Source organism: Fulmarus glacialis, unplaced genomic scaffold (assembly GCF_000690835.1).
Source record: "Fulmarus glacialis isolate BGI_N327 unplaced genomic scaffold, ASM69083v1 scaffold49274, whole genome shotgun sequence".
NCBI lineage: Eukaryota > Metazoa > Chordata > Aves > Procellariiformes > Procellariidae > Fulmarus > Fulmarus glacialis.
The window spans coordinates 1-20,788 of NW_009210831.1; the positions used below are offsets into that span (position 1 = coordinate 1).

At 38.3% G+C, this 20,788-nt stretch overlaps 2 protein-coding genes across 2 annotated transcripts in view; both read left to right on the top strand.

The window, feature by feature from the left end:
• The first annotated feature begins 1,548 nt into the window (after window positions 1–1,548).
• IFRD1 (interferon-related developmental regulator 1) lies at window positions 1,549–11,958 on the top strand. Its single transcript, XM_009577285.1, has 11 exons — window positions 1,549–1,648; window positions 2,606–2,687; window positions 3,133–3,257; window positions 3,556–3,713; window positions 5,308–5,358; window positions 5,447–5,625; window positions 5,731–5,839; window positions 7,828–7,962; window positions 9,243–9,371; window positions 10,393–10,488; window positions 11,263–11,958. The coding sequence occupies exons 1-11, from the start codon at window positions 1,600–1,602 to the stop codon at window positions 11,350–11,352; spliced, it is 1,203 nt and encodes a 400-aa protein (XP_009575580.1). The 5' UTR covers window positions 1,549–1,599; the 3' UTR covers window positions 11,353–11,958.
• Window positions 11,959–16,932: 4,974 nt separating this feature from the next.
• The window catches only part of LSMEM1 (leucine-rich single-pass membrane protein 1), a 5,617-nt gene continuing 1,761 nt past the window's right edge, over window positions 16,933–20,788 (top strand). Inside the window, exons 1-2 of the mRNA XM_009577287.1 lie at window positions 16,933–17,059; window positions 20,396–20,533. Of these exons, the coding sequence (XP_009575582.1) occupies window positions 16,933–17,059; window positions 20,396–20,533 (265 nt within the window). The remainder of the gene's footprint in view (window positions 17,060–20,395; window positions 20,534–20,788) is intronic.

Here is a 20,788-nt window from a genome sequence, read left to right on the forward strand (position 1 = left end):
GGTGTGGCTGTATGTCAGCGCATTGTGCTCCGAAAGGCTGCAGTACCTTTAAAAAAACCTTCTTAGCCTAAAAGAGGGTGTTGGAAAATAAACACTCTTCATACAGATCCAGAACGTGTGTGGCTGAGGTGCTGGTGCCTGGTAGAATGGAGATTTTGTGGGGAGTGAGAAATTTCACTTCAGGCTACCATAGCTGTGAGCAGAGTCTGTCTCTCTAGTATCCAAATGTTCAGGAGGTGACCAATTCACTGGGTCTTTCTGCAGCTGCTTTTATTTTACTTTGTGAAGCGCTGGCAGTCATTCTTGCCACTCCTTCCATTGAACTTCCCTGCTTGACATCACTAGAAGCAAGAAGGTGGCCGTGCCAGAGCTCTGAGCTTCCAAGTTTCTTGGTCTGTGCATTGGCTAATGTTTGTCCTTTGTAACTGTAGGAAACATCAAGGATTATGGTCAGTGATACAAGTAGACGGTTTGCAGCTAAGAGCTGCAAAACTTCTGAATTTATTGGAAAGCACTTGGACCATGATCAACTCAGGGTTGATTCTGCCTAGATAAAAATGCTTTTTGGGGGTCTTGGTAGTCAGGAAGCCTGCCTGAAGCTGGCAAGCACTGTGCACTGCCTTCTTAAATAATTTAGAATCAATTGTACCACAAAAAAATAGGTGGAGAAGCAGAATTCTGAGTTCTGTAAATGACATTTGGGAGCTGCTGGAGAAATAACAGTAAAACTATTCTTTCGTTAATCCATTTTAGTAGATGCAAATTAAGGGCTAGGATAGGACAGTAGAAATTAGCAGAAAGATAGCAGTAGAAATTACAGTGTTACAGCTCAAACTCCTCCAACTCTTAATGCAGTAATAATAAGCTACAGGTATGAAAAGTTGTAGAGATGAGTACTGGTGAAAATAATACTGCTTACTTCAAAAAGACTGAAGTTACTGAACCGAGGTCATCTTGATCCTGAGAAGGAAAACTTTTTTCCCCTGTTGAAGCATTTGATGTTCTGGCTTGTATTGGTAATTCAGTTTTAAAATAGGGTTGGACATTGCTGATGCTGCACATACTACACTTAATCCCGTAAATCCTGTGTTGAACTGGGTAATGTATGTTTGCCTAAATGTGTAACTTATCCTGGCTTGAAGTCCCTCAAAACTGAAGAATAAAGATTGTATGGCAATTTTTTTAGGTAACTTGTCCTAACAGTTAAATTAATATAGAGCTATTTTTAAAGCACAGTCACAGGAAGTTGCATTAACTTGAAGTTGACTGTAGAAATACCCTAAATCTAGAGTTAGGAATTCTACCAATACTTTGAAAACTAGGTTGGCTCTTCCCCACCACTCACAAATGATCTTCCAGAACAGAGCCGACTAAGTCTTCAGAACAGGTGGGAGTAAAGGACCTAGCAGAGGAAAGAAATGTGCTTTCTGTGTCTGGGTCAGGGAGAATGAATCTTTGGGAGGGTTAAATTCTACTTTTGGTGTTCAGATCTTCTTTTTGTATATGCAAAATGACCAAACTATTGTATTCATCTTTCCTTAAGGTGGTCAGCCCAGAAATGTGCAGCCTTTTAGTGATGAAGATGCTTCAATTGAAACTATGAGCCACTGCAGTGGCTTCAGTGATCCTGCTAGCTTCACTGAGGATGGTATATTCTCTCATTTATATCTATTCATCTTTTTAAAAACATAAAACCTGAGTTGCCTTAAGAGTCTAAGTACTAGACTGTAAGTAGCAGTAGCAAAATAATGACATTCTGTTAAACACTGTATGATTGTTAATCTAGTGACTATTGTTTTGTTTGTTAAGAATATACTCCAAGTTTCATGAGCCTCTTGTGAAACTGTTAGACTTCTTTCTATTAGAATTATACAATAATAACTTGGAGACAATAAGAATTTTAAGGTGCTTTATAAGACATTGATTTTCATAACACATAATGGAGGTGGTAAGAACTGCAGAAGAGTTTGGGATGGAAAGATTCTGGGGTTTTTTGCCTGTTTTGAACTAGATTTGTGCCTTGTCTCCACTACCATCTCTGCAACTTCGGCTGCTCTAATGTCATTCTGTTGGGAGGAGGGGACCTGAAAGCCTGCTACGGGGGCATAAGGCAGGGAGCCTTCCCTGTAACAACTTGCTAGTCTTAACTGAGCTGCTGTTGCAGAGGCATCTCAGGTGATGCCAGATAGGACAGGCTGCTTAGACAGTACTCGCTGCATCAGCAGTGAACACCCTGCTGTACTCCAGGGGTGGATGTAGTGGACTGGATGAAAACGTGTTGCTGACAGGATTGGCTGATGGGCGTCAGTTATAGCAAATTTATGTAAGACCTGACTAGCTCCCTCATTCATTCTTGGCAGGTGTAAGAAGCAGGTATCAAAACAGCACAGATGTGTCAACAGATCAGTTTTTATAAAAGTATTTTAAGGGACAATTTGATGTAGTAGGGTTAATACCATTCTGTGGCTGTAATACTGAACAGTTCTGTAGCTATTGTCTATGTTAAACTGCTTTCTTATTAGTATTAAAAACGTCAAGTGTTGGATACTACTGTGTCTGCTAATAAATGTATGTCAGTAGGACTAAATTATTTCTTCTGGATTAGGGCCTGAAGTTGATGAAGAAGCCACTCAAGAAGACTTAGAATACAAATTGAAGGGATTTATTGATCTTACATTGGACAAGAGGTATAGTATGCTTTGAAGAAACGCATTCATACATTGTTTTCTGGCTTCCTCTGATATAATAAGGGAAATATGCATCAAACTTTTTTATATGCTTACTGAAATTACAATTATTTCATGCTGGGGAGGACTTGCTTTTCTTCTGGATCTGAAAAGACCTTTCCCTCCACCAAGTTTTTGGATAAGTGAGAGTCAGACTTTCCTTTCCTAATAGCTTGAAGTAGAGTGACTTTATTTCTAGCTTCGTGTACTATTGTGAACTCTATCTCCAACCCAAGTTTTTCTGTCCTTGAGGAAGGAGGCAGTTCATAGTGTTTCATACTTCATGGTACTGCTGTGGGTTACTCTTCTACTGGGCGCGGAGAAATATAAACTACCATAAAAACAAAGGCTGAGCTTTAACTGATGTGTGCTGATTTCAGGAGGTCTTCCTTCTCTCTTCTAACAGTGCAAAGACAAGACAAGCAGCTCTTGAAAGTCTGAAAAATGCTTTTTCTTCTAAAATACTATATGAATTTGTCATGGAAAGGAGAATGACACTAACTGATAGCATTGAACGCTGCATAAAGAAAGGTAATTAACATGCTTGCTATTAGAATGCAATAATCCCTATGAAATAGCTTATGTGTAAAAGGAATTAAGACTGTGAGTCTTTAGTACTAGTACTTTAGAGAGTGCTTAATTTAGTTATTCTAACAACATTCCTTTTTTGAACTTAGATGTTATATTTTCATTGACCTACAAAATTAACTGAATTTATCTTCTGTCTGTTGGTTTCTGAATTTCTATTTGCAAGTTTTCAGACTAATTATCTTTAAAGGAAGGAAGCAGTGCACAAGGTGATGACTCATCATGGCATGTTAATCTCTAGGTAAGAGTGACGAACAGTGTGCAGCTGCCGGACTGGCCTGTCTTCTGTGTGTGCAGATGGGGTCAGGGATTGAAAGTGAAGAGATTTTTAAGACCCTTGGTCCGGTTCTGAAGAAGATTGTCTGTGATGGAACAGCCAGTATCCAAGCCAGACAGGCTGTAAGTATGAAATGCTTATTTGCCAGGCAGGGACAGAGGGCAGTTTTTGACCAGCTCACTACTGTGTAGTCCAGAACTAAAGGTTACTACACTAGTGTAAATTCATAATGTTGACGTATGCTCTGAATGATGCATAGCAGTTTTCACTGGCTTAAAGTTCCACCTAAAGGTTGAACGTCATTCTCTTCTTCGACCTAGGAACTTCCTTAAAGAGCTGTTACACCTAGTACTTTGTCAAGTGTCTTAACTCACTATGTTGCAATCTCCTTACTGCAGTTCTGAGGCCTGATGTTGAAGTCCTATAGAAAAAATGAAAGTTTTCCCACTGACTGATGTATCCTTCCTGTATTAATTTTAACTTCTTTAACAGCAGAGGAATGCAAATATATTTATATATGATAAAATTACATATAGCAGATGTAGAAAGACATACTTGATACATTCATACCACCAGAAGTATTTTAAGTTTTTCACCCAGTCATCTCATCTATACATCAGCGGTATATTTGAAATATTGACTGAAGACAGTCTAAAGTTCTTGTGAAGAGGTTTTTTTTTAAAAAACTTCAGAGTTTTCACTAATATTCTCTAGCTTGCCTCTATCATAGAATCACAGAATGATTAAGGTTGGAAAAGACCTCTAAGATCATCAAGTCTAACTGTCAACCCAACACCACCATGCCCACTAAACCATGTCTCTAAGCGCCACATCTACATGTCTTTTAAATACTTCCAGGGATGGTGACTCAACCACTTCCCTGGGCAGCCTCTTCCAAGGCCTGACCACTCTTCCAGTAAAGAAATTTTTCCTAATGTCCAATCTAATAATTTTCTCCTGATGTCTAATCTATCATTACATAGCTGGCTACTTCTCCTATTTTACTCAAGCTGTGTTACAATAGATACTGCCAGCTGGAAGAGAAGGTAGTATTAGTTCAACAGCAGTTGTTCCTACAAACAAACAAAAGCTATTAAAGCTGGAGCTGTTTAAGTGTAGTTTTGAGTCCTGCATGGTTAGTGCAAATGTCACTTTCAAACATTTTTTTCTTACTCTTTCTAAGAGACTGAGTACAATACAGGGGATAGGGAAGAGATGTGTAGGACCTTGTAGTAAAAGGTGAAAAGTGCCAAGAAAGGCTTTTGAAGTCCAGTGTTTTCATGCCATTTAATTGTAATAGTGGGCAGAGAGGGGAAAATATTTCGCACAGCTGTGGATAAATATCATATGTCCATTACTGTTTATCAGCATACTTTCTGCTAGTGAATCCTAGTGGGATTTAAAATAATTGGGTGAAAGGAGTGCTACATGTAGCTTTTTGGAGGGGCTTTGTAAGCTATATTAAATAATACAGCATGAAAAATGAAGGCTTACAAGTAGCATATGTTGTAAAATCATCCTGAGACTAGAGGGGAACTGAGAACTGTTACCAAGTAGCTGAATTAAATGGTGTTGAAGACTTCTACTCTTCTAAGGTCTTAATCTCAAGTTCCTGTTACTCCAGATGTTGAATTTCAGAGGTCAAAGTTTGAAGGTTTTGTCAACAGTAATATTAATAGTCTCTAACACTGACACCTTTTTTTCTTTTGTGTCTAGTGTGCAACCTGCTTAGGGATTTGCTGTTTCATTGTCACTGATGACATTACGGTGAGGATACTTTTTTTTTTAATAAATTGACAATATGAAAATGTGTGAATCTTAAGCCACTTCTGTGATCTTTTTTCCCCCCATTCAGGAACTGTACTCTACAATGGAATGCCTGGAAAACATCTTCACAAAGGCCTATCAGCGAGATAGAGACGCCAGTGGTGTGTCGAGTACCCATAATACTGTGCTTCACATCAGTGCTCTCTTAGCATGGACACTGTTGTTGACCATTTGTCCAATGAATGAAGTGAAGAAGAAAATTGAAATGTGAGTGTCTGTTTTGGAAAACAAAATTTCTAATGACTGGTTTTATATGCAATGAAGCAGTGTCAACAAAATTTACATATTAATGAAATGTGACTTACTCCTTAGGCACTTGCATAAACTTCCAAGCCTGCTGTCTTGTGATGATCTCAACATGAGAATAGCTGCTGGAGAAACACTAGCCCTTCTGTTTGAACTGGCACGCGAAACAGATGCTGTAAGTAGATGTCAGCGGCTAAATTTTCTTTCATTGGGGTGATGACAAGACAAATTATTTAACTTGTGTTGCGTAGCACCCCAGATCTCAACAAGTGGCAGATAATTCACAGGGTTATGTTCTTTTTCGTGAGTCTGCCCCAATCTAAGTGGGCATAGTAATGATTCCCAGCAATTTAGCTATCATTTTTACACTAATTTCCGTATTGCAAAACAGGCCCAATAAAACAAAACACATCAAACAGTACTGAAGAGCAACTAGGAATGTAGTGTGCAAGCTTTGAAGGCCAAATCCAACATCAGCTGTTGAGGGGGGGCGGAAATAATTAAAAAAATCTCTAGAGAGATTCCAGGATAACACAATACTGTTTTCTGTAGTGGGAACACTCATTAGATGCTTATGCAGACAAGTTCCAGTGATACACAACCTGCACAATTTTCTGTCACAGCTAAAAATCTATCTTTCAGTAGAAACCATGTTGACTTTTAGTATTGTTTTTTAGTATATGCTTATTTAGGTACCTTGAGAAGAATAACTAGTATTTCATGACGGTTTCACAGCATTTGTGAGTATTTTAGTCAGTTGGGGACTAGTCAGTCAATTTAAGGGGTGAGATTTTGAAAGGATTTGCACAAATTTTGCACAGATACCAGTATTGCTACATTTGGTGAGATTTCTTGGGGTTTGCTTTTGAGTTGGATTAGGTGCAAGCTTCTCGGTATTCTCTCATACACAGCTAAACTTGGCTTTACATTTTTCAGTATGCCTTACTAATTTCTGAACTGTTTTCCTGACAGCACTGAAGGAAAGAGTCTCCACTTACCCATGGCACAGTTTGGGAGAACTGCCTGAATAGCTCCTAGCTCGGTCAAGGCTGCTGTCCTTTGCCAGAGCACTGTCTAAAGTGAAAAGATAACTCCAATTGAGTCAGGATACATGACACACTAACACTGCATAATCTGAAACAATATGCTGAGACTTCTGTATAATTGCAAACAGTAGGGGTTTGAGTCTCTTGGCTATGGAAGCCAACTTTGAAAGGGGGGAAGAAAAAAAGAGGCTGGAACTTGATCCTTTATTTGGTCAAACTGACTGCAAGTAATTAAAATCTTAAAATGCATTAATGAAGGAGACTATATTCACTAAAAACTACTTCTGTTCCATTGAGGAAATGCCCCTTTAATCATTACAAATGATTCTCTTTGGATCCTTAACAATCAGCACAGATAAAAAATGCTTACTGTGTTTTGCCTTTGACCAGTTTCTTTCAAAAAGCATGCAGTAAACTCAGCCTAGTCAGTTGACATGATGAAACATTCAGATTAAAAAAACAACAAAAACTTGTTTTTACATAAGTTTACATACATTCTTACTAATCCAGGTAAACTACTGCTGAATTAGTAAATGGAGGGGAGAAAATACTTCCTGCTAAACAATTATGCATTAAAGTTTACTTTGAGTATTTTGTTAAGCATTTTTTTAAAACTGCTTTCTAATATTCTGCCCCATACAAGACTTACGAGTAAATATTCCAAACTGTCAGTCTAATGGTGTCTCACGATCCATCTCCAGCAGCATGAATTCTGTGCTAATAAACTGTAAGTCCCCTCACCTTGTTGACGGGAGTGGCAGCCAGGTTCACCAGATCAGTTAGGCAGTTTGAGTCCCTTGGAATTATGGAGCAGAACAGATTGACAAGTACATACACAGACTGAAGGAGCTGTACTGTTTCCTGTGGCTCTGACTACCAGAATAGAGTTTGATAGTGTCCTGCTTGGGTAAACTGGATGCTGTGACTTCCTTCTTACTGGCTTAAACACTGCAGATGGAACTACAGGAAGTTAGTGCTGTCTCTGTCTCTTTAAGTAACAAAGTAACAGGTTGTAGAGGTCTCATGCCCAGAATTTGGAGACATCCATTTTCTTATTTATAGGGGAAGACGTTAAGGCCAGAAACTAAAAAAATTTTTTTTTTTTTTTTCTGGCTAGGATTTCTTTTATGAAGATATGGAACTTCTAACAGAGAAACTAAGAGCTCTGGCTACTGATGGAAACAAGCACCGAGCCAAAGTAGATAAAAGAAAGCAGCGATCTGTCTTCAGAGATGTTCTACGAGCTGTTGAGGTGATTCTTTTGTCTTACTTTGAATGTCTGGGTTGTAGCTACGTAGTGTACAATTTAATGAAAATGGTTTTATTACTAAACAGAATTACTGTTTCAGTGAAAGCAACAGGAAAAAATATTTCAAATGAGATTTCAAATTCTGATCACTTACATGAAATGTAACTGCTTTTTTAGGAATGTAGAACAAAAAGTCAAACTTGATTTTGCTCCAAACTTGACTTCCATGTTGAAGAGTATTTTTTTTTCTTTAAAGGAGGCTAAACATTGCACTGTAAATACTAAATGCTTTTTATTTTATACCATGAACAGATTTTTTTTCATAGAAAACTTCGTAGGACATCCAAATTAGTGTCCTGAATTCTGTGAAAAGGTTTGTTGTAAAATCTCTTATTGAACTGCTGTGCATAATAAACAAAAAGCAACTTAGTAGTAAGATACATTTCCAAATGGCAGCTCTGTCAGGGGCCAAAGAAGCGTTTGTGTGTACGGGGGAGTTGTCCTAATTGTTGTACTGTAATCTTCTGGTTTTCCATGTCCAGATTAAGAGAACAATACACAAAGCAGGACTCTAAAAATACTTTGTTAGTGACATAACTTCCGAGTAAATCCTTTAAGACAAATGTCAAACTTCTATCATTTTAATGGATTATTTGCTGTCTCACACCTCTCAAACTAGATTTTTTTACTTGTCAGATAATTACTTTTACATTGCTGTATGGGTAAGACCAACTAAATATGAGTTGACATTCAGAACAGTTAAACATCTCAGAAGCTTAAGGAGAAGGCTTTGAAATGATTTGAAGTCACCTTTGAGATTCTGCCTGTAGAAGAATCGAAGTCACTTATTAGCACTTGTTACATTCCATTGTCCATGTTATACATGTCCATGTGTAACTCACCGCACTTGAAAGGTGGGGACTAAATGAGGCTTACAAACTGACTTAAAGATGACTCTTGCACTCAGAACTGTTTTTTCTGGAGATAAGTCCAATTCTTAAAGTCATTTTAAAGATGAAAGTCAAGTGTTTGTTTTGTTTTTTTTTTTTTTTTACATGCTTTCTGACTTGAAGAATGTCAGCTTCAATTCTTACGTGAGATTTAACTTAGGTGTGCATCAGTTTATGAACAAATACAATGCTTAGTATATGGATATTACATTATTTGGAAGGTTAGGGAGTGCCAAATTTATTAAATAAAGTTCATTGAGATATATACAATTCCAAATACAAAAGACTGTTTAAATTAAAATTATATATATTGTTTCCTTTAATTTTGGATAGGAGCGTGACTTTCCTACAGAGATGGTTAAGTTTGGACCTGAGCGCATGTATATTGACTGCTGGGTTAAAAAACAAACTTATGATACCTTCAAGGAGATTCTGGGGTCAGGGATGCAATACCATTTGCAGGTGAGCTGCTGTTTGATACATGCTCAGACTGTTGTTCCCTGTCTGGCTTCTTTGTAGTAATTCAGTCTGAATTACAAAATCTTGAGTAGAACTTGGTGAAATGATGGGCTTTGCTTTAGAAGCGTTAAAAGACAGCACTTACAAAATGAACTACAGTGAGCTAGAACTGTCTGGGTGAGCTGCTTCTGAGTTGTAGCCTGGGTGTTCTGGGTTAGCAATTAGAAGACTTCTCCAAGAAGTAAGAGATTCAAGCTGAGTATCTTCTTCGCTGCAGGGTTTTTCCTGAATCCTTACACTCTCTTGCAGTAGAGTGGTGTAGTCATCTGGCTGCTGTAAAGCTGCATGCCTCCACCATTCCTGTGGAGTGAGTTCAAGTCTGTAAATAGGAATGCAAAGTTTTAGTCAAAAATAATGAATACAACTTGCAGCCCAATGATGAGAGCATTCCAGAAGGGAAGAGATGAGTCTTTATCTCTGTTCTAGGATCTGCTTGTTCACTAGTCATCTGTTTAAATACGTAGCAGAAGCAGGAACCATGGCTTAGGAGTATACGCTTCCACATTGCTGTGATCATCATGGGGTTAAAATCTTCAGTCCAGTGTCAATGGCATTTCTACATGACTGAGGCAGCCCAGGCATGTAGCAGCTTTTTCAAAATTTTTCAAATACTACTTTTACAGCCAGATATTTTAAAATTGGTGTGTTGTGAAACCATATGGATCCATGTCCAGCTGCCTAGTCTTGTGCAGAGGATGTAACAGAACAGTGTCTAATTTGCTGGGACAAAAAAATCAAGGAGCGGGGAGGAGCTGTCTCTGTCTTCTCAAGAGAGCAGTTTTAGTTCTTGGCCTTGTTCTGACTTAAGGAAGAAGTGTTTCCTGGCTTAACTGCAAACGATGCTAAGATTTGTATCAAATTGCTGCTCTTTCTTACTGGAATACTTGATATTTAACAGTAGTCATCTTTGGAGACTTGATAATCAGAGGAGAAACTGATCATTTGGTGTGGTTTTTTTGTTTAGTCAAATGACTTTCTTCGGAATGTGTTTGAGCTTGGTCCACCAGTAATGCTAGATGCTGCAACTCTTAAAACAATGAAGATATCCCGTTTTGAAAGGGTAGGTTATTGCACCTTAATGTATTTTTTTTTTACTTCATACACTAATAAATTTCTCCTCAATTAAATGGTATTTCAAACATGCACTTCAGAAGCTGTCATCTTTAAACTTGTCACTTTAGTTCTAACAGTGCCCCATATTGTCCTGAATGAAACCAAACCTTGCTTGAGCTCTTACTTCAGATTATCCACTGGGCACTTGTCTGCTACTGCTTTTCTCCCAAGGGGGTCTGAAGGTTGACTTGGTTGCTGTTTGGTACCAGATTCATGCTCCATACATGTAAAACTTGGGCTCTTATGAGAGCTGTAGGTTTTTGGGTAGGGACCTACAGGAAACCATAGAAACTGAGTCTTTATAAAGACAGTATCCCAAATTCTCCAGTGTGAAATGGACTCCAGGAGAGTGACTTTGTTCTGTTGGTGGTGAACGTACTCATCACATGTACGAACAATTTGTGGAATGGTGCTACCAAACTTAATCCAGGCGGCAAACTTAATCTACATTGTGTCTGTATGATGTTCAAGACTGACTGGCTTTCAGAATTGCTCCTAGCTCAGCCTTTCTTATACAGTACAAGTTTCTTTTAAATGTATATATTTTAAAATGAATCAGCCTTTGGTGCAAAGATACTATACCATAGATTTCAGAAGGCCCACCAATGTACTTCAAAGATTAATAAAAAGATATTTTCAGCTGTTTCTTAGCATAAAAAAATTCTGTAAAGGACATAAACCTTTTGATTATCTGTGATTAATTTCTCCTTTTATTTTGTAGCACTTGTACAACTCTGCAGCATTCAAGGCTCGGACAAAGGCTAGAAGTAAATGTCGTGATAAAAGAGCAGATGTGGGGGAGTTTTTCTAGATCTCCTTTTCCATGGGGTTCAATTTTCTTAAAATAGATTTGTAACCTTTAAATGAATTTTTTAATTTCTGTAGTCACAGTTTGCACTTGTGCACAGGGATGTTGTATAAAGTCTGTAAATATAATGCATGTTGTTGCTTAGTTGCATATACACTGTATATAGATCAATGTAAGATTGGGTGCAGGGATACATTATAACACTTGCTTTAGCTGCAACTTGCTCCAAAGATTGAATATATTGTAACTGATCAGTTAAATGGGGTGGATAGTCAAATGCCATGCATCAGATTGGATTCCTTACTTTGTATAAAGGTAAATTAAATGAATTCATTGACCAAGTGTTTTGGTAAGAATGTGCTAATATGAAAAGATGAACTTGTACGTGTGAAGTTATTTTAATAACTTTTTAAACTCTTCAGTGGCAGGTGGACAAGGAAATCTCTACATAGTATGACTTTATCCTGAAGGGGGGACTATGAAGTTCAATTACCTTCACTTACAGTGAAGTAGTGAATGACAAACACTTGCCTCAATGTAAAATAAAACCAAGATTCTCATGTTCTGAAATTGGATGTTTAATTTTTGAAATAAAGATGTTTCTCACTGCTTGCTTTCTGTGTAAAAATGATTACTACATGAATGAGAAGCTGGAATGCTAGCAAAACCTAAGGGTTGAAACAGATGGGTTTGTTTATTTGCCCATTCAGACATGTGGTTGGGTTAGTCTCAGTGCTTTAGTAGATGCTACATGAAACCCTACCTTGCTGTGTTTTGAAGGTATATCTTATTTACATATGGTCTGCACAACAGCCTACTGATGCTGTGTCATCACTTTCGTAATGGTCAAATGTTTTCTAGTTCTGGTACTGCAGAACCTTGTCCCGTATCTTACAGGAGCCATTCCAGCTGCCCTGTTTTCCTCATGTTGAAAACTACTCCTCTCCCCTCAGTTTCTGGCTCTAGAGGACTGAAATGTGCCAGTAACTGAGAACTGTCTGTCTTAGGGATGATGGGGGTTTATGTAACAAAGACACTAAAACCTAGATAGCTGGAGCTTCTGAACCAGAAGATCTATAAATAAAAGTGCTTGTTAGAGTAAACATTCTTAAAACTGTAGGTCAAGTTATCAGCAGTGTAAGTGAACCTTACACCCCAAAAAAACCCCACCCCACACCCTGAAAACTGCTGCTTGCTCTGATAAGGGAAAGTTTGGTTTGGTTTTTTTAGTTTCAGATTATAGCAGAACCTATTCCAGAAATTCCATACATGCTAAGTAGCTGTACCTTCTAACTTAGTTTTTTTTTTCCCCTCATAATGCATTATGTAAGAACTTGTTTGGCTTATGAAACTGATTACTTAGACTACAAACAAGGCCTTCAACTGAAATCTGTGCTCTTATTGACGTGTGTTGTCAATGTTTGTCACACAAGTGGAGAAGAATCTTCTGATCTTTGAACTAGATGAAGCTGGGAAGCTGGCTGCCTGTGTTTGCCCAGCGCAAGATGTTGCCCCCTTTGACCCAAACTGTTCCCACAAGCCTGCTGGTCTCTCCAATGGCTTCTGGGTAGTCACCTTTGGCATGCTTTGCTAATGTAAAGTAGCACTTTTGATGGCTTCCTGTCCTGCCAGTATTTGCAAAATTGCTTTCTACAGCACTTCCTGGCAGGTGGCCAAGCATGTGGTTGCTTTTTTCCCCATTCCACTGTAGCTGCCAACCACAGAGACCGGGATGGCTTCCAAGGCTGTTTGAGGGGAGACAGGCTGTTTTGCTGCCCTACAGAGATCAGACGGGTTTGTAGACCTTTTCAAGCTTAGAACTGGAGAGGCCTTGGTCCTGGTCCTCCAATTAGGATGGTGTCAGGAATCTTTCAGGGATGGAGATGAGATTTTTTTTCTGGCTTGCACACCCTTGTTTGGAGGGAGGACTTCTAGGAGACCCCTGCAGAAAGGGAGCAAGCTTGTTATGTCTGCATTACTGGCCCAGCTACTCAGACTGGGCAGCAGCAGAGCTTGTCAGCTTGGGGTGGGAAACTACGAGGCAGAAGATGTATCCTCCCTGTTGTTTCCTGAAAGAAAAATACATTTATTGTCAGTTTAAAGGGGGTCAAAATTTTGGACATATTGAATGGCTTCAGAAAGGATTTGCTGTTTTGAGCCGTGGTCCCTTCAAGTAAGCGTCAGCTGCCTGTCATTACAGTGTGCTGTAACATTACATTCTGCAACGTCGGCAACAAAAAAACTAGTTATCAAGAGAACTGTCTGCAAAGGAGTAATTACCAGTACTCACAAACAGTTCATCAGAATTTATTTTTTAAACAACTAAGGATGCCGGACAAATTAGTTCATCCCATAATATTGTCCCACTTGAATTTGTAAGGTGTGTGGGAGAAGGAAGAAAATACCCTGTTTTTTCTAGTCTATGCCTTTAAAGTACTCATAGCTGCAATACTGTAGATATGACTCTTCTGCATAGCAAACGGGTTACTCATAGCTACAGTGTTCTAGATATGACTCTTCTGCATAGCAAATGCGTTTTAAAAATGCATCATAAAACCAAAAGGTTAGTGAAATATTGATCATCAGTAACAAACCTTCTCATTTTCCATGATAGGATATTATGATGATTCCAATATAATAAAAAAAGAGCTGTATATGTGCTGATTTCTTTTTAAACAGATCAATATTGTGAAGTCAGTATACTTAGCCAAGAGGAACTCTAAATATAGACTGAAAGGGACAGTCTGTTTCATAGCTGCCTTCATGGGTCCTGCAGGAGTTGACAGGTTCCTATGGGTCTAGAAGTAGAGAGAGGAGTTTCTTCAGGTGATTTTCACTGGCTGATTTCTTCCATACTGGCATACTACCTGAACGCGGTCATGTTGTAAGTAACATTTAATTCTCCTGGTTCTTATTTCCTTTTAGACTGGATTGTTTTCCTTTTTGCTGTGAATAATCTTCAGTGTGTTCTCACACTAAGTTCTAATTTTACCACAACAACTTAAGGAGAAATTTAAAAGTTGAAAAGTCTTCAAGCAAGGTTAAAGTACAGGGCAGGGTGACTCCAAAACCCACAAAGTTTAGATTAGTTTCTTGGGAAAATAACCAATACTTCTGGTCAGTGACACCGATGTCTGTATCCTCTCTCCGTTCTTTGGCATGTCAATGGAAGCAAACAAATAAAAATAGTATCGACTTTGCTGAATTCATAATAATTGTTATCTCCACTGCAGTTGCATGCACAGTGAGGAAATCGGTTTTAAATAATGAATGCAGAAACATATAATTCATAATATTAATGTATCAAAGGTACTCACATTTATTACAGCTCAAGTTGTTAAGAAGAGTCTTCCCTGAAGCTGCAGGGAGGTACTAATCAAAATACCCACGCGAAACAACTGCTCTTTGGAAGCTGAAAACAGGCAAAAGCCTCTGTGCACGAGGTGGTAACTTCTGGCACGCCGTTGTTGAAACGCAGGGCTCGGTAATGCTTGCAGTCAGCCACAGATGTGCTTGCGGGGAGACAGCAGAGCCAGCGCTGGTGGCGACGTGGCTCGCTCGCAGACCGTGCTGCCTGGCACCACGCCACATGCTAGGGGAACAACAGTGGACACAGCCATCTGTCCTGAAATTACTGCTGCATGCCTAAAAATCATATGCTAGGTAAGGGTAACCACTACTACGCCAGCTTTTCTACCTTATCCTTGTATTTTGCAGCAACAATTCTGAACAGAGAAAAAAAATAAGCTGTAATCTTTTCTTACACTCTATTAAATAGAAATATAAAAGTACACATGTTGGCATGTCAATCCCCACTATCAGGAGAACAAGCCCCATTGTCAAGAGTGATTGAAGCACTTAGTCTTCCAACTTACTGAGGCTCAGTAAATGTTTACTTGGCTGTGTGCTCAAATTTGGGGGAATTATGACAATCATTGTCTGCATTTGGTTTGATGAGGGCAAGAGTGGGACACTCAGGGCTGTATTCCTCAAACTTTAGGTTTTTAATTCAAGTGCTAGGTTAGGAATCCGGTCATGCTACGTTCTCTACTGCTTGGGGAGGGAGAGAGGGCTCAGAGGCACGTCAAGAGGGCAATTCAACCCATCTAGGATTCAGAGATCACCTTTAGTGCTTAATATGCTCCATCAACAGGAGGTTTGCATCCCATGAAGTGCTGGGCTGTATTCCTCAAACTTTAGGTTTTTAATTCAAGTGCTAGGTTAGGAATCCGGTCATGCTACGTTCTCTACTGCTTGGGGAGGGAGAGAGGGCTCAGAGGCACGTCAAGAGGGCAATTCAACCCATCTAGGATTCAGAGATCACCTTTAGTGCTTAATATGCTCCATCAACAGGAGGTTTGCATCCCATGAAGTGCTGAGTTATGTTTGGCAGATAAAATTGAACTTGAGAGCTTTGTTAAAATACTAAATGAGTAAGATGTGTTTGACTCCAAGTCTAAACTAATCTCTGTGAGCTCCCCCATTATATTCACTAGCAAGGGAAGGTACATTTAGGCTGCGATTGTAAAGTCAAAAAGACACATCTTAGAATAAGAGGAATGTTACCTGGAGGTACATACTTTTCTTCAATAATTACAGAGGGAGTTTTCAGTGATCAGCGTAGTCTAAGATGCCTAGTTAGAGCATCTGCATCTCCTTATGGCTAGAACTCTAGTTCGTTTCTAGAACACATTTTTGGAGTCAGGGTAGCATAAAGAAAACCAAAAGATTGTTAATGAATAATGTGCAATTCATAGAGGACCCTGCTTAGGTATTGCTTCTTTTCTATATATAATCTCCCTACATAACTGTATTTATATAAATAATAATTCAATAAGTTCATGCACCAAGACTCTGCAGAGAAACTGTTTTTGCTGACTGGGCCCCATCCAGTCCTTTTTTTAAAGCAAGGAGTATTAGTATGAAGTAAAGGCTTTGCCATCAGGCTTTAATTTGTCCAAAAGTAGCATCTATGTGGAGTAGAACCATATTAGAAGACTATTTTTTGCTCTGTTTTTCACAAATAACAACTTTACAGCAATATTCTAAGGTGTATAAGCAGACCCATATTCTTGCTGCTTATCTCCTACATCCGTACCTGCTTTGTCTGTCTTATCGCCGAATTATTTGATGCTGAAAGCAGAGGATCTGAGTGACATCCTTCCTGGCGGTGTTAGTGAAGGTTTGGCTTCCATTGTGGTCAGGATATCACCCGTCATCTTACCAAGTACCCACCAAACCAAAAGGGTTATACAACTAAATAACTAATGTTCAAATCAATGCTGGAGCCAGTCAAATAGATTTTTCTCTTTCTCTCTTTCTCTACACACACACACATATACATGTATAAGTACACACATGTGCACAAACACAATGTAGAAATGAAATCTTATACTCGTCAAAGATCTCCAAGAATAAACCAGTGCTATGTACTGAGTTACCCTTGCCATCAAGATCTAGTAAGTCTGGATGGTCCTTCAAATCCCTTTATTTTAAGGGTTGTTAAGACTGCTCACCGTTACCAGTTATTTCACGTATCCATGTTTTAATTTACCTTTTTAATTATTATTTCTTTTAGATACAATGGAGAGGCCTTCCTTGGAAATTAACCTGCCTGATACTCACGAAGAAGGAAAGCTTTATGTAGTTGATTCCTTAAACAATCTAAACAAACTAAATGTTTGTCCAGATGGATCCCAACATGCACTAGGTATGTATGATAGATGATGCTTTGTGGTTTTCTATACAATAGGCCATCAAAAAAGAGTTATGTTTGACATTTGAGAAGACTGACCACATTGTGTTGCACTGATGTCAACAGCCCAATAGGCCAATATGTATATGTCAAGCTCCGTACTGAAAAATATAAGAAAAAGATTGAAAATGGCATAATTTAGACAGATCTGATTAATGGTTTAGCTGCTCCTGCTGAGTATTTCAGTTATAAGGTTCTTGAAAACCCTTGCATTTCGCTAGGGATTCACTGTCAAGCCTGAACTTATCTTCCATTTCCATTGGGATCCCTGCAGGATAATTTCTCTAGTAATGCTCAATATACACCTACTACATAAATAGCATCATAACTCTTCACAAGCACTAAAATTCACATGTGGCAATAGAAACACCAGAGAATTTCTGTTCATTCTTTTAAGACACATTTCCTAAGGACTCAAACCAGTTATCTCGAATATCCCATGAGACTTTTAAGCATTTTAATTCACAGATTCTCTTTACTTACAGTTTCAGATATGGGCTGTCACACTTCTACTGGTTTTATACAGCTTTTATCTTTGATTTGCTCATGGCAACAAGAATATTTTCACCCAGTGATAGCTACAATATAGTTGAGTTCTTTGTGACCTGAAAACATGTTAAAACCTGGAGTTCTTCAGCAGCATTCCACATGACAATATTTGAATCTACTTTTATTTCCCTTATATAACAGCAAATTTGACTGAAGAAAAGCTATAGAACAACAGCTATGTTTAAATGAGTTTCAAATGGCCATAACTTAATCATGCTTCTAGTTATAGGACTTAAATGCCTTTCCATTACTTCTTTTTCTGAGTCCTCTAACTTTTCCTAATGCAACTAACTAGAGTGGTGCTGGCTTCTAGATTTAACACAAAGATGTTAGACATAAGCCACTTAATTTTCATTTCATATCTTAATATTGTCACTTCTACAAGTACAAAATGAGACAACGGGATAAATCGGTTTTAATGTCAAAGAAGCTCTTTGCAGTGTGACTGTCTTGCTTTCTTTTGTAATTTTTATTGGACAGTATTGTTTACTTTCCAGGTAAATATGCAGGGTTCTGCGGAATCATATATGGTTCTGTGGAATAATCACATGCATGCTCCTCCCTACATTTCAGCAGTAAATAAAGGTAGCCTAGTATGTATTTTATGCATCAATTTGTAAAGTGCTTTGCCTCCTTCTAGGATTATTCTTCTTAACATACGTATTTTTTATTTTTTGTTAAACTTGGAGATTCTGTAGGTATCTTATCGATCAGTTAAACATATAAAACGAATTTTTCACAGTCCTTAGCTGCCTTATTCAGCAGCATAAAATTCTGGTTCTCTTGTCAGAAAATCAGTGAGATCTGTGGAGTATTTTTCAATTTCTGATAAATACTAAAATCTTGTGAATGATCTATTAGTAGTATAGCAGATGCCTGAATGGGTTTAAAAACGATGTTTCAAGAATGGTGCAGGACACAGCAATCCTTTTGTTCAATAGCTTAATATGACCTGGCAAAATCAAACACACTAGCAACCATGTTAAAAGCTATTTAAAATGTATATACCTTTTGATTGCTTTGGTAGCTGCCATGCAGCAATCTCTTTATGTTTTAGATGATAAAATGGTCCCACTGTTTGCAGCTTGGCAAGAATCTGTGTTCACTGCAGTCTGGCACGTTCAGCCAGCTGAAATAGTAAGAAGCATTCATTAGGCAGAGCAAGCACTGACCACTTCTCAGACCTCTATTGATAGCTTAGTATGCTTGAGAGACAGGGGTAGCAGGCCCTCCCCATCCTTATTATTCTGATTAAAAAGCAATACCGGTGCAGGCACTTAGTGTATGATGCATTTGTTATGAATGCTAAGGGAATAAAAATAAAATCCCCAAACCCAAATATTAAAAGGTTTCAGCTTACCCTCAGGCAGGAGCGTGTTAAATGAAATAAAGAAAAGCAGAGATATTCCCAGAGATCTCCCACTAGCTCAGTGAATTGCTCAGCCCCAGGTTGGTTCATTATTGAAGTGCTGTAACGGCATATGCAGCCTTCCCTCAGCTTTATCACTACAGGCTCGGTTGCAAAAACCTCAGAGATTTCTACCAGCTAAAACAAGAACATGATCTAGAAATATATTTTTCACAGATGCACATGTTTCTCCCCCTTTCAGAATGTCAAGACAGCAATTATAGGAGGAGACATTACGGTAATTTGCATATAGTTTTAGCATGTATGAGACTGAGACCAGAATGAAATTACATTAGCTCCCTGCTCCCCCCAAAACATAAGATAAAACCAAACCTTAGTAAGTAGTTAAACTAGTATGCAAATTTGGGATTAAACAAATCTGGCTCAAGTATAATTGGTTTTTTTTATATTCACATGAATTTCCTCATGGTGTTCACTTGACTTTAGCTGTTACCTCTAGGGCTTATTGCCACCTCTCATTTGATTGCAACTGTTTCTACGAGAAAAACTACTGACTTTTCTCTTTATGCAACAGAGTCTTAAAAAAGCAATAAACTGGCTTGCTGCTTGGATTTAAAGGAGGCATAGCAACTACTTGTCCTTTTTGCCCCTCATTATTCATGAGCTTGAAGGACAACATATCTAGTCTCTGTGAGAGTCTATTCCATTTTTGACAATTTGGGAGGATATGTGTCTCATTTTTTATGGGAATGAAACCAACAAAACTTAAAGAAGAATAATATTACAAACATTTTTTTAAGATAAAAAGTCAAGACCTACATTCATCCTATCCAACATCAGGAGCTTAACTGAAGTGCTTAATTTGGGAAATTAACCATCCCAGGATACTTCTATCGTCAAACAGAAAAAGAAGCAAATCTAGAGGATGAATGTATAGGATGAATCTGTACCTAGGTTTTTCAGTACGAATTTTTCTCTCTTCTCTTTTGAAAAGGTTGGGTCCATTAGGCCCTTAGAAAGCCTTCTGATGAAAACTTTATTGCAACCTTTGTACATGTGAAACTGAGCTGTTAAACTCTAAACTGTAAAACAGGTCAACTTCAACAAAACAGTGTATGTCAACAACAGAAACATTTTTGTTGAATATGTTCCAACAGCTATAACAGATGTATTAGTTTTTATATTTCCAAATTCAAGCTGAGTTCATAAATTTGGTTTCTTCCCTTCTCATGCAATATCACAGGAAATAAAATCTGTTGGCCAAAATTATGATGTATTCTGCATCATTTCATGGAGGCAGAAGCATTTTGTCATGTTTATCCTAACCAACCTTAACAAACTTTATCGCCAAATGATTTGTCATCTCGTAACAGATGAGGAAGAGGACACTGGTGGTACTGGAGAAAACACGGCAGGGAGCAACATAAGAAACCAGTGTTTGTTCTTCGTCACCTTTATTCTTACTTTGATCGTCAGTTTGGCACTTGTTTCATTCGTAATATTCTTAATAAGTAAGTAAACCAGACAGTGGTTCTTAAAAATATAGGGTCAATTGGAAGAAGAACTTTGCTGAAATGTGTCATGCTACCTTATAACATGCTACTGCTGTATTTTTATGGTCAAAGGCTTTGCCTGATTATCGGCAATGAGTCTTGGTTGTGGGTGTAAAAGCACAGCCCTCTACTCTCTGAGCTAAAAGGCACAATTTTGTTCCTAGTGCAAAGGTTTTGTGAGCTTTAACAGCTGTCAAGAATTTAGTTCAGCAG